Raw genomic sequence first — 14,193 nt, forward strand, 5'->3', positions numbered from 1 at the left:
GTAAAGAGCATAAACAGCAAATAATAATGTTAGCGTGCATACACTTACAATAGTAATAATTCTAGTTTCAACTAGTTTTGGTTTATAAACCACTTCAAGTGAAACCATTAACAGTCAGCAAAGTACCGTATTTGCTCTGAAAAATACTCCTCGTCTTATAATCGGGGTCATCTTATAATCAGACCTCAACTAGGTCTGACTATGAGACTAAGATCCAGATCCCCCGCAGCGATGCAGGGGACCTGGATCCCCGTCTCCCCCCACACACACACTTACTGGTACTTCCGAGTCCCCGGTGCTTAGTCCGGGCAGCGATTCCCGTACACAACTTCTGCTGCAGCCGGGAGGAGGTGCGGTCAGCAGCGGGACACATCATGGGACACAGTGGCATTTAGTGGGTTAAAAGGCATATCATGGGGCACAGTGGCATAAAGGGGGTATAAGGCATTTCTGGGGCAGAGTGGCAAGCCAGGGGGCAGATGTGCATAACTGGGGGAGCAGGTTGAAAAAAAGGAAATAAAAGGAAATAAAAACAAAATATTTTTCTCAATCATAGCTTTTATTAAAAAAAATTGTTCACATAGTTTACATGAATTAACATTTACTGGTAAAACTTTTTTCCTATAGGGGCGTCTTATATTCAGGCTTTTTCTTTTTCATAAATTAATATTCAGATTTTGGGGGGTCGTCTTTTAATCGAGCAAATACGGTATTACAATGACTATTTGTTAGCATTTTACATACATGTTAATTTTTACAATAACATTTTTGAACCTTCACAATTTCCTTTTGTCACAATAGACACTCATCTAAACCCCCCTTCATGTTTTCTGTACCAGTTAAAAATGTTAAATGAGCAGCTAATTACATAGGTGCATGCTGGTATGGATTGAACTGAAGTGCTACAAGAACTAAATAAGTCTAAGGTTAGTGTTGACTGATGATGTGCAGTGGGGCTAGGTAAGAGTACTGGTGCTGGATCTTTGATGTTGGTAGTGGTGCCAATGATAAGGTAATTTGTGATTTAATTGATTTCCTTATGTGTGCTGTCACCAGTGATGCCATTAGCAGTGAAACCTGATTGTATAACTTTCTCTAAACATTATTTGCTGTCTTCGTGTTGTACCGACTGACATGCCAATAGCTGTAGCTCAGATTTTGTCACAACAATACAGGAAACTCTTTCTCCTGTGTTAGAATTGAGAAAAGATGTAGTCATTTTGGTAGATATAAAAAAAACCCCAGAAATAGCTCCAAAAGCAGATTATAGGCAAGCCTGGACAAGTACTAGGACCATGGTGGCCATGGCTTCAAATATTTACAGCTGATGCCTACAGTTTTTGAGTGTTTCATTGCTATGGATGAATGTACCTATTTATGGCACATATGGTACATGGTGGTGCTGATTCCAAATGTACACATACATATATCTCAGACTGATTATAGGTATTCCCAGGATTTGTAAGACCCGGACAATTTAAGAAGCATCTTGCATTTAACTTCAAAAAACATCCCTTTGTCTGCAGATAGACATTTCTTTCTGCAAAGTCTTTTTCAAATGCTAATTGTCAAAGACTCTCTTGCATGTCTTTTCAATAATTCCCTTTGAACTGAAACAAGCCATTTCTTTTTGCAGTGCGTAGCTTTCCATCTCTAGTTGGGAATTTTCTGGAAACGCTCCTTTTTTTTTTTTTCTTTCTTGTTTTGAAGATTACCCTAGCTCTTCACATGACACAGCTTTCCTAGTGTTCGATTCCGAGCCAGCATAATTCCGGAAAAGATTTTTGAACCAAACCAAGCTGATTCAACCCACCCTCTCAGAATTCTAAATATTTTCTAAGTATAGGCTTTTGTTCAAGCTGAATTGTAACTAAAGCAGGGTTTACAAAATGTATTTTTTCCCTTGTTAACGAGCATGGATGCCCTTTTTAGTATTGTTGAAGTTTTTCATAGTTCAATTATTGGATTGTTTACAAATTATATACAAATTCTGATATACATTTGTATTTATATTCCCTCACTAAAAAGGACCTATAGTAAAATTGAACACTTATTTACTGGACTGTATGGACCAAACTGACTAAAACATTTAAAACACCATAGTAGAAAGCATTCTTCCTGTGTAAAGACCCAAATTACAGTACTGGCTGTGCCAGGGTCCCTATCTACTGTATCTATTACGTATAATAATACACATTCAAATTTAACCAATCTTTCATTTAGTTCAGGCCCTTGACTACCAGTCTTTCACAATACAAGAGTGGCTGGACCCTGCTAACCATTCTATCGAAGGAAACCACTATACCAAGTTAAAAAAACAAATATAGCATGCCCTATTTTTTCATGGCCGTAGGGTTTATTCACTTAATAGTGAGTTTCAGATGTGAAAAGAAATTCAGTTAGGACAAGTTATATAATAGTGCATTGAGGTATTTTTCCCTATCTTGACTAGCCATATTCAAACTACCACAAAACTCCTTTTAAGCAATTTTCATATATAATGACGTCTTGTATATATACACAATATATTCTTCATAAACATTTACATTTTGTCCTCAAAAATGTAATGTGGGTGAATATATATATATATATATATATATATATATATATATATATATATAGTTAAATTTACTAAATTGCTTTTATCCCAAGAAGTTTCTTTTCCTACTACGGAAAATATTTTATATTTCAGCTACATGCAGTTAACGCAATACTTTGGTGCCAAAACTACAGACTACCAAACGTTGGATACCTTTCCATGAAAAGCAGACAGGGTGTTTTATACTAATTTTATTATGGACACAAAGGTAACAGAAATTTCCTTTGGAACTAATAGCGTTACTTATTTTTTTACTTATGTTTTAGTCCCTTTGGGGCAGACTTGTTGAATCTTGGTTTTAAATGCTTTAATGAAACTTGTTTCGTTGGTATCCTCAGTCATGCCAAAGGATGTTGACTACAAGTCCAGACGGCCATAATCATGTATCCTGTAGTCAAATGGCTTATTTCATGTCTTATCCAGACTACTTACTAGCTTCAGACAGACCAGAAAGATTTGTCTACCACCTCCCTGTCTCCATTACAAAGCCTCACAGTCTGTCCTTGGAGTTACAGAGACATTTCCTGTCTTTACCACAATGTCGCCTTCTTGCCAGAATACATTAAGGGTGTAAGGATATTCACAGTTGTTTGTCTGGTCAGAAAAATTCAGTCACACAATTTCCCCCTGGGCGTTACAAATGCCACAATGTAAATGTTCTATAGAAGCTTCTAAGACCTGTGACAAAGGTGAAGTAGTATACAATGTGTATATTTCTATAACTCCAGCTGCTGCTGATGTTCCCCATTATAATTAGGGAGTGCTGGGTGTCTTAGAGGTTGCAGTTACCAACATCTGGAGTCCAGTAAGTTTATTGATCTGAAGACAACATCAAAAGGGGGAAAAGATCTAAAGATTGTAGATCTTTTTTCACCGGTAGATTTGTTTTTGGATAAACTTACAACAAAATAAAAAACATTTCTAACAAAATGCATTGTGCCCAAAGCCCACACACTGTGCCAGGTTGCAGAGGTTTGGAACTAGTCTCCCTAGGAGAATTATGCCACTGCCAAAAAAATACTTCATTTAAATAACTGCTGAAACAAAATACTGCCTGGAATAAAACACAGAAAGGTACCTGTGGATCACTTCTCAATGATGCAATTCCTCCACCTCCAAGAGAATTCTTCAAAACAAAGTTTAATGCATATATTCCAGGCAACTCATATCTGCATCAAAGCAAAGAACATTTATATTCATTGTATGTTTGATATTTCTATACAAATGCTCCCTTTTGTATTATATATTATTGCAATCAAGATGAGGTATGGAGCTGCATCAAAAATTAAATATAATGTATTATATAGACATAAGAGTATTTGAACAGACATGAATGGAAGAAGAAAATGGCTACTAGCTTAACTTATCGCTCAAGTGCACTGGACATTTACACCAAAGCTGCATACCAACAACTCCATTCCTATTTATTTTTGCAGCCTTGTGCCTGAATTGTCTGTTTCAGGGATGTCTGTTGGACACATCAATACCTCCAGCAGACCAGACTCTGGGATCACTATAAATGATGTAGGGTGTGTTTGCCAGCAGCAATATCCAAGTATTTTTTTTTGCTAGTGACAAATTTACCAGGAGAGTGGTCAGGAGAAGGAGGTATCTAGTATCTACAACTCACATCTTTTCAGTAGCATCTATGTTTTAATACGCATTTCCCACTATTATGCAGACGCTATTTAGAAAATTCTATAAAAAGTATTATTTTAGTGTTATATTTCCATCATTTCCAAATAAGCAGACCCCGTTCTATGAAGAGGGAAAGTCAAAGAATCAGATTCCTCATCAGTACGCTATGATTGTGGCTACGTCTGGGGATCCATACTGATGTAACTTGTTAGCAAAGGCTCCAGTCTTGGCTTGATACAAATACCTCTTTACAACCCAGAGTTAGAGGCAAACACCCACAGAAGGGTTCTGGTGACAAATATCACTACAGTACGGCAGCAGGTATACTTGAAGGTTTTATCACACAAAAACATTTAAAAGGCATTTAACAACAACCTATCAGTGCCTACTTTTAAGTCACATGACAACAGTTCCTGGCAAAAATATGAAAGACTATACATTTTAGATGATTAAACTATTACTCTGGGAATAGCTTAGACATTTGGGAGTACTAGGAAAGTATTACATTCAGCAAAGATGAAAGATATAGCTATTTTTCATAGCAATATTTGAGTCTGTTTGCTCTTCTGCAGCCCATACAAATGTGTCCCGTGCCTGTTGTAAGCGTATTCTATTTATTTACCGGAATTAGAATACCATAATGCTCCTTAGAGCATACGTATTTGGATTGGAAAGTTATATTTTATTTTGTAATAATTCATTAGGGGAATATTAATTGTGAACCACGCCATGCATTGTATATGCATCATTTTGCTAACTAAATCACAGCTGTTCATGTGAAATAACTCCATAGTCACAAATTATTCTCAAGGACACAAGGCATAATAGTGCTGGCAAGTATAATATTAAATAATACTTATCCCATTAATATGCAAAATATAGTTAAAAGACATACATTGTTAAAGATTGTTGCTTTATTAATGTTTATTTGACATTTGACTTTGAAACCTCTAAGCATGGTTATGAATCTTTTGTTGTTATTTTCAGGACACTTTCATTTAACAGAATAGGCAACTGTGTTTAATGGCCTGAGGCAATTTCCATGTGTCTTTATTGCTGTACTGAACACAGTAATTCTTTTGCTTATTAGATAGTACTGACAGTCGAGTACCTTGCAGTACCTTCCTTTAATAAAATTTCTAGGAAAACTTGTTTAATATATTTGTGATGGTACAACCTTTGGCCGGAAACATCCCTTGAGTTTCTCGGTAACACAATAACACCTGCAGCAAGAGATTTTCATGTCTTAATAAATATTTCTAACATTCTCTCACATGTGAACTTTTTCACTTATGAAAGCCTGTGTATAACAGGAACCCGACTCAATAAGAGCCTGTATTTTGACCTCAGGGATTTCTCTCTTAAAATAGAAATTGAGATGATGTTATTGTACAGTTCTGACCCAAGGTGTGATGTGCCGTCTGATACTAAATGTACAAATATGGGCATGTGTGCCTCCATGGATCCTCTCACAAATGGTGGCCCATCATATGAAGTGATTTCAGATAAAAGTAGGTAAATACAACCTCAGACGAACAACACTTGACATATTACATTGTGTCATGATTTATCCAACAAAAATAAAGCCAAAATGGAGAAGCCATTTTTCTGTATGCCTTTATCATTTTTTCAAATAGTTGTGGACAATTTTGGCCCACTCTTCTATACAATGTTGCTTCAGTTCATTGAGGGTTCATTTGTTTATGCACAGCTCTCTTAAGGTCCCGCCACAACATTTCAATGGAGTTGAGGTCTGGACTGTGACTGGGTCCTTGCAGGACCTTAATTCTTTTCTTGTGGTTTTCTCCTGACAACCTTTCCATCCAAACCATAGTTGTTCAGTCTTTCTATAATTGTACTGTCATGAACTTTAACATTTAACATGCTATCTGAGGCCTGTAGAGTCTGATGTGTAACTCTTGGATTTTTTGTAATTCCTATTGCACGGTCTGACCTTGGGGTGAATTTGCTGGGAAGATTGGCAGCTGTCTTGAATGTTTTCCACTCTTAAATAATCTTTCTCATTGTAGAATGATGGACTTTAAATTGTTTGGAAATGGCCTTATAACCCTGCCGAGATTGATGGGCAGCAACAATTGCTTCTCTAAAATGGTAAGTGGTTTGCAGGACAGAAATTATCAGGAAAGGTTAAATGATCTTAACATGTATAGCTTGGAGGAAAGAAGAGAGAGGGTGAATGCAATAGAAACATTTAAATACTTAAGTGGATTTAACAAAGTACAGGAGGCAAGCTTATTTGAAAGGAGGCGCAAGGTTAGAACAAGAAGCCATGGTCTAAAAAGGCCAGAGGCTTAGATGTTACATAAGAAAGTTCTACTTTACTCAGGGGTAGTAGATGAATGAAACAGTCTCAGAGCAGCAGTGGTGGCGGCTAATACAGTAAGGGAATTTAAACAAGCATGGGATAGACATAAGGCTTTCCTCACTATAGGACCTGACAAAAGACTGATAGGGGTTTAAACTCCTTACATCAGGAAACTGGGCAGACTAGATGGGCCAAATGGTTCTTATCTGCAGTCAAATTCTATGTTTCTATGATGTCTTTTCTCATTGGCATTGTGTTAACACAGACCTGAATGCTCCAAACCAGCAAACTGCTAAAACTCCTGCTTTTATAAAGATGATCAGATGATCAATTAATCGAGGACATTTTATTAGCAGCACCTGTCTGCTACTTAGCATATTAATTTCTATGGAAGCAGTAAAGGTATATTTCGTTTTTCACACATGGCTTCTGCATTGTGGCTTTATTTATTGTGGAATAAATCATGTACCTGTGTAATATGTCACGTGGTGTTCATCCAAGGTTGTATTTACCCAATTTTTAGACCTCCTAAGGAACAGATGATAATGTTATTATGTCCTGATATGTGGAACCATAGAATTCAAAGAAGGTGTACTTTTTCACACGAATCTATATTCATATTTACCAATTTCTGAGTAACTTTATTGGGACATAATGTGTTATATCACATGCGACTTTGCCCACCTCATGAAGCTCCACTCATGGTACATGGGCGTGTGATGACAATGCAGAATACCCTGGCTTCACCACTTTATGGGGAGTTACTCATTTGAGCTCTAGTATCGGGGCCACTGGCAATTGGAATTAAGTCTTGCTGAAATCCACATGGGGACTGCTGGCAGCTATGAATTGCTCACTGTGTACTACACTGCCATGCGATGCTCACTGTGTAGACGGATCAGTCAAAATGGCTGGGCACAGAGGAACATCAGTTGATGTGTCTTCCTATCAATGCTTCTCAATGTTTAATCTGTGGTGTCCCAGTAAACAATTTTGATAATAAAAATTAACACTTCAATGCGTTAATAAATAGATCAAGTACAATAACTCATGCATACCTTGTCACCAAGTGTTCATCAGTTTGTCCTTTCTCTAAAAGATGCAAAAAATATTCCTGTATGACCTGAGCAGTAAGTGCTCTTCTCAGATATGGGTAATAGAGAGGGTGGCGAGCTACAACACCTGAAACATAGAATATGAGCCTTAATTATTTTGACATTATTCAAAAAATGAAAATATCCCAGAACATTGTTTTAATAGGGTGCAGTATTCTTAATTTTTTTCAAGGCTATGTGAGAAGAATCATGATTTTCCCTGACTACTATGTAACTCCTGGCTTTATTCTCTTGTCTGAACCTGGTTAGTCATGTACCTCAGGTAAGAAAGCATGCACTCAAGCACTGGAATTAGTATAAAGTGCTCCCAGTGCATTCCCAATTGTAATCCTTTGAACTGCTAAGGATTAATGAAGTGACAGTTTACCCCACACATCCTGTGAGCTGAGCACAGGTAGGCCCAGTGGACAGCAGGAAGTTAAAGTTGTGTTAATGTGCAGAAAAAGACCTCTCTGCTCTGCTGCCAGACAGGTTGTTCTGTCCAGATAATGTGGAGACATATATTATTATCATATATATATTTATGGCATGGACCCCCCACCACTAGTTATACTTTTTACTTTACTCAAAAAGCTTTTTTTCATGTACAACATTTTCAACAAATAAAACATTTAGCATTTTTGTGCATAGATTCTCATAAACTTCAAGTGACCTCAATTTTATCTCCAGTACTCTGAGGTTAATGACTTGGAATTATCCCTAATACAGTCAGTCTCCTTAACAAACACACATTGCAGTCGTAGCATGAGCACATTTCTAATGCCGTTTCTCACAGTATATAAAACATGTAAATACGATGTCCCTGGTTTTTTGTCAACTATCTAGGCTGAGGGACATTAAGGGAGGCTAACTGAAAACAAACAAATGCTCCCAAGGTGATGTGCTAGTATGTTAACAGTCTGTATTATTCATTCATATTACCTAAGTTTTGACTGAGACAAAGTTTTACATGTAACAAACAAAATAAACTACTGGAATCATGTATGCACAGTAGAATATCTATAAGGAGTGAGCGGTGAGGCTGCTCCAGGCGCACAAAGCAGGGGCCGCTGAGCCAGAGCCGGAGTGGTCTACAGCACAGATGCTCTATTGGATCAGATTTGGAGAATGTGGGGCCAAGCCAACACCTTGAACTCATTGTTGTGTTTCTCAAGCCATTCCTAAACCATTTTTGCTTTGTTGCAAGGAGCATTATCCTTCTGAAAGAGGCCAATACGATCAAGGAATACGGTGTCCATGAAAGGGTGTACATGGTCTGCAACAATGCTTAGGTAGGTGGTATGTGACAAAGTAACATCCACATGAATGGCAGGGCCCAAGGTATCCCAGCAGAACATGGCCCAAAGCATCACACTGCCTCTGTCTGCTTGGCTTCTTCCCACAGTGCAGCCTTGGCCGCCCATGACCCTGTCACTTAGCTGTACTAATATAATTGCAAAAGGGTATTCTAATAATAAATTAGCTTTTTGAACTTAAACTTGGATTAGCCAACACTTCGTGCCATTGGAGCAAAGGATTCATGGTTGCTGATAAAGGGCCTCTGTACGCCTATGAAGATTTGCAATTAAAAATTCCAGCTACAATAGTCATATACAACATTAACAACGTCTGCACGGTATGTCTCATCCTTTTGATGGTTTTTTAATGGCCAATATGTGATTTTCTTTCAAAAACAAGGAAATTTCTGACCCCAAACTTGTGAACGGTAGTGTGTTTGTATGTATATATATATACACATATATATATATATATATATATATATATATATATATATATATATATATCACATTTGCCTGCATGACTTATGTACCTTCTGCCAGCTAATGGTGTTGATGTTTTAGTTGTGTTTATTTTAACTCAATAAAATATAATGTGTGTATGTGTATATATATATATATATATATATATATATAAAATAACACAAATGCTTTGTATAAAAATGTACCTATATTTGCATTATTTCCTTTGTCTCCACTTCTTGTGTAAGCAAGTTCTTCTAAACGATAGACATAAGGACCACTTGGAAGATCTAAAAAAAAAGAAGATGGTAGTTCAGTCAAATTATATTTCAGAAAGCATTTGCTCTACATTGTGTATTTTGAATAGTTAATAAAACTAAAAATGGAACTACGTTTTTTACTGATTTACAGAACGGTGTGTGCCACAAGACAAAATATGCAGCCGGGACTTTACCCACATTGTTTGTACAAAACTGGCCAATGTGGTAAACAATGTATTGCATAGCAACAATACATATAGCCAATAATCATGACTCCTTCTAGCGCTTTCTAGTACAAACTAGTGCGCAATAAACATTCAGAATAAAAGGTCCAAAGCAGGGATTTCTCATTGTCATAAAGCCCACAGATTAGGACTTACCGTTAGGTGTTTCAATGGTCACAGGTTCAGCAGAAGATGCTGTTTCATCCACAGTAAAAGAGTGATCATCCACAAACTGCTCTATGTGTTTCTCATTCATATAAATATCAATCTAAAAAGGACAAATGCCCCAAAATATGTTTTTATATTGTTCTGCAATAAAATTAACTTCCAGAAATGATTACAATTTAATAGCTTACTATAAAGCATCATAATTACCTCCTTGTCCAGAGAAAGGAGAAACTGACCGAGAGCTATGGTAAAGCAAGGCTTCACTCTGAGACACCAGGTGAAATATGAAGAGTTCCCAGATCCGACGATAAATGCAGTTATATAAGCAGAGATCTATTCATGTTCCATGCTGCCGCAGGCCTGACCTACGGCAATGTGCCCAGCAACTTCCCTGCATTAAAGGGCGCACCATGCCATTAAGACACTAATGCAGTCTACAGGCTGTGCTGAGTCGGCACAGATCAAATGTTGACCCTGTAGAGCAGCAGAGGGCTCCTTCCTGGACCTCTTGCCCTGGGCGTAGTGGGTCTACACCAGAATATGTCACCACATATAAGTACATTAATCAAACATTAAGAATGGTGTACAATAGGTATGAACATAATAGTATAAGGGGGTCTTTTGTCCCAAACATCTTACAGTTTGTTTGCCATGTTACCAGTTTTCCAGAAACACCAAGCTTACAGAATATAAAAAGGTGATCCTATCAGCCTAGCAACCACTAAAATGTGTCTGCTGATTGGACTACTCCTTTGTTTTTGCTTGTTCCTCCATAAAGCTGTTTATTTCCAAATGCATAAGGAGCCTAAAGCTCACAGTCGATAGCAATTAAAAGGATGTCGATAGCAATTAAAAGGATGTCCCTTTGGCTGCAGCGCTTAATAAAACCTCTTAATTGGTTAGATAGCGACACAGAATGTGCCTGCAAATGAGAGTGATTTAATCTTTATAGTCTGCTCATCGTACAGATTTTTAGCTCTTAGGTCTTGTTTTAAATTTAGAATATCCTTCTGCCTATACTATACATACGTACGTTCCCTCACTTTATTAAAGGGCACAAATAATAAAACTAATATTTTAAATACAACCAAATCATATAAACCTCACATATCCCCTCACCTTGACATTTTTCTTGGGATACAGAAAGAAAAAAGGCTTCAGAACTGGAGACCTACAGGCACAGTTAAGAAAAGAAAATTAGTATGCCACTATACTGCTATGAATCCTGGACATGATACTGTCTATGGGTGAATAGAAAGTTAATATATTTATAGAAAGCAATGTATTGATTAAGCAGCCAATATCTTGCAGTGTTTGTGTATAGACACAGATGTACATATGTGTGTGTATACATACATACAATGTATATATGCACATATATATATACATACACAATACAAGGATATTCATGCTTCATAAATCAGAGCAAAGAGAGGCGGCATTGTCTGCCCTCTCTGATATAACCCAACTCCTCAGTAAAACTGGAGCTCAAAAGCAAAACGGTGAACTGTTGTTTTGGGATTTAACTATTGGCTAAATTCATAAAATAATAAATCATGTACACTTTTTGGAGTTTTGGAGTTAACGCAAATGAATCTTCTCCCATACTCTCATTAATATGAAAACCTCTAACCACACTTTGGGTTGGATTCTTTCTTCTCGCCCCGATAGAATCGAGGAAGCAGTCCCACCAAATCCTCTCACAAAGTTATGATCAGGTATTTTTTGGAAATGTAATCTTGAATAATTTCTAAATTATGTCACAAATCTCCCATGGCACATATTAAGCCTTATCCCAGATCTAAACTGTGCAATTGAACACTTTTCGTCCGAGAAAAGTGCAAGTCTGGAATGCACATGCCCCACTGCAGAAACTGCAAGTAAAAGGGGTGCATCACATTTGGGTTACATTAACACTTCAAGGACAGAAAAATGGCGGTGCCAACAAAGCATGCCTGTGTTTACACCTGCATTTCCTTCTTACAAAATAAGTTAACTGGTCTCATGTATATACACTTACACTCTTGGGCGTCCTCCAACAATTGCTGTGAGTCCAGGTGCTAAACAGAAAAGAATATTAGCATAATTTAAAGATTACATAACTATTACAATGGTATTATCCACAAAGCATACATATTAACATACTAATCCTAATTCTAGGTTTAAAAGAAGAACAGTCCAGCGCTGAAAGCCATGTACCATTTGCATTAATATATATATATTTTTTTTAGAATTCTCCACTTTTTTGGAATGCTCTGACATCTGCCTCCACCAATGGTATAGGGAGAACATTAGATGCAAATTTCCCTTCACTTCCCATGATTCCCCAGTGACAAATCCTACTGTCCATTCCTACTTGCTGTATTCTAAGTTCATTGTAATAAACATGTGGCTTAGCAATAAGAAAACAGAGATAAAAGTGCAACTGAAAACAGGAAATACATTTTTTACAATGGAAAAAACTAATTTATATAAAATTATATGTGACAAAATTATGACAGCTCTTGTTTAAAGGGTTGCCAGTAGAAATCTGGGATAAAGAGCTTGGATTATGATATCATACTTGTTTGAATTATTGGAATGTTAGTTTCATAATAAAAATATTAGAACATATAATGTTATCAGCATCAATCAGTATGGTATTCCTTGGCCTTGAATAATGGGTGACTGATATAGTCTTTAATAAATTATTCTGCAACATTATTCAGCCTTGTATATCGTGAAATGCCAGTATTTCTCTGTGATTTTTGTACATTAAAAGATACAAATATGTGTGAAAAATGAATTGGGAGATAGAATATCTATGAGCGAAATAACTGCACCTATTTTGGGGGATATGTGGATGAAAATATCCAGTAGATATGAGCTGTAATGGTAGGCTGACTAGGGCAGGGTTTGACTGCTATGTGAAAACACCATATAGCAATTATCACAAAATTGAGGTCAAAAAGGGAAGCGTGTAACCAGTCAAGCTTCTCATTTCCATCACAAAGTGTCTCTCAACTTGCTGTGCACTTATTATCAGTCATAATATTTATAAATACAGAAGCACTTTGAAATCTCAAGGCTACAATAACCAGCTGTCATTTTGATGTCAAATGGAGTTCATTCCAGTGTGAATCATGGGTCAGCGACGCAGGCTCCATATATTTAGTGACTGTAGTATATTGTGTCAATGCTCACAAATACACAAGGTGCAATTAAAGAAAAAAAAATACAAATTCACTAGTTCATATTCTATTGTTGTTATGTGGCAACATCCACTTTAGGGCTTTATTCACTAAATGGAGAGTTATGGTTCTTAGACTTCTGGCCCAGGGGCATGTTAAGCCAAGTGTCCCCCCCACCCTACACCCCTCCAAACAGAGATGCACACCATATGCCGTAGAGCAGCATGCATTGTGCGAGGTACAGCACTACTACCGCAGGGTGACATAATGCTGTGTTACAGGACCCTGCTGAGTCTCCTCTCTGTGAGTCCCGTAGAAATTGGGCCTCAGGACAGCCTTTTTTGTTAAATTAGGACTGGCCTGTCCTCCTTCCTTGAAAGCTAGTCAAATCCTTCTGTAGGAAGACCCTGGCTTGTCTTGTATAATACATAGGTAATCAGTAAATCTCCTGATTTATGCATTACACCAGGATAGCTCAGGCCTTCCAACTGAATAAACTTGGCAGTGTTGGCCCCTCATAATAAATGGTGAAGGAGGGGAATCCACAGCTCTGAATACACACTGCGATAAACAGACCCCAGCTCCTTCCTGCACTCTATCTCTGTTCCTGGAGCTTTGTGTTGATGGCTGGTGGATCCTGATGCATTAACTCTGACCATTGCCTTTCCTGTACAAGCAGAAAGCCATGCAGCATCCACTCTTACTGACTGCAGCATGTGACTACAAAAAAATTCTTACTGGCAGATCCTGTCACATGACAGGAATCAGGAAGGTGACTCTGCCATCACTGATGAGCATCAGTTGGGGGCCCCTTGCCACTAGAGGCCCTGGAGCAAATGTCCCATTGTTAATCATCTAATGCTGGAGTACCATAGCTGCCCTTGCCCCTGTATTGTCCATTACGGTGCTGGCTAATCAGGCAACCGTCCTGTCTATGCATAATGCTATGGCAGG

The 14,193-nt window shown here is 37.5% G+C and overlaps 1 protein-coding gene across 2 annotated transcripts in view; it reads right to left on the reverse strand.

Annotated features, from left to right (window-relative positions):
• LOC128483965 (uncharacterized) overlaps positions 1–14,193 on the reverse strand; it is a 41,181-nt gene that overhangs the window by 656 nt on the left and 26,332 nt on the right. For both annotated transcript variants that reach the window (XM_053460297.1, XM_053460289.1), the window contains exons 15-20: positions 12,090–12,129; positions 11,189–11,240; positions 10,058–10,169; positions 9,624–9,707; positions 7,622–7,745; positions 3,678–3,768 (exon numbers count right to left, since the gene is read on the reverse strand). In XM_053460297.1, the coding sequence (XP_053316272.1) occupies positions 3,678–3,768; positions 7,622–7,745; positions 9,624–9,707; positions 10,058–10,169; positions 11,189–11,240; positions 12,090–12,129 (503 nt within the window). The remainder of the gene's footprint in view (positions 1–3,677; positions 3,769–7,621; positions 7,746–9,623; positions 9,708–10,057; positions 10,170–11,188; positions 11,241–12,089; positions 12,130–14,193) is intronic.

The sequence above is a fragment of the Spea bombifrons genome, chromosome 1 (assembly GCF_027358695.1).
Source record: "Spea bombifrons isolate aSpeBom1 chromosome 1, aSpeBom1.2.pri, whole genome shotgun sequence".
NCBI lineage: Eukaryota > Metazoa > Chordata > Amphibia > Anura > Pelobatidae > Spea > Spea bombifrons.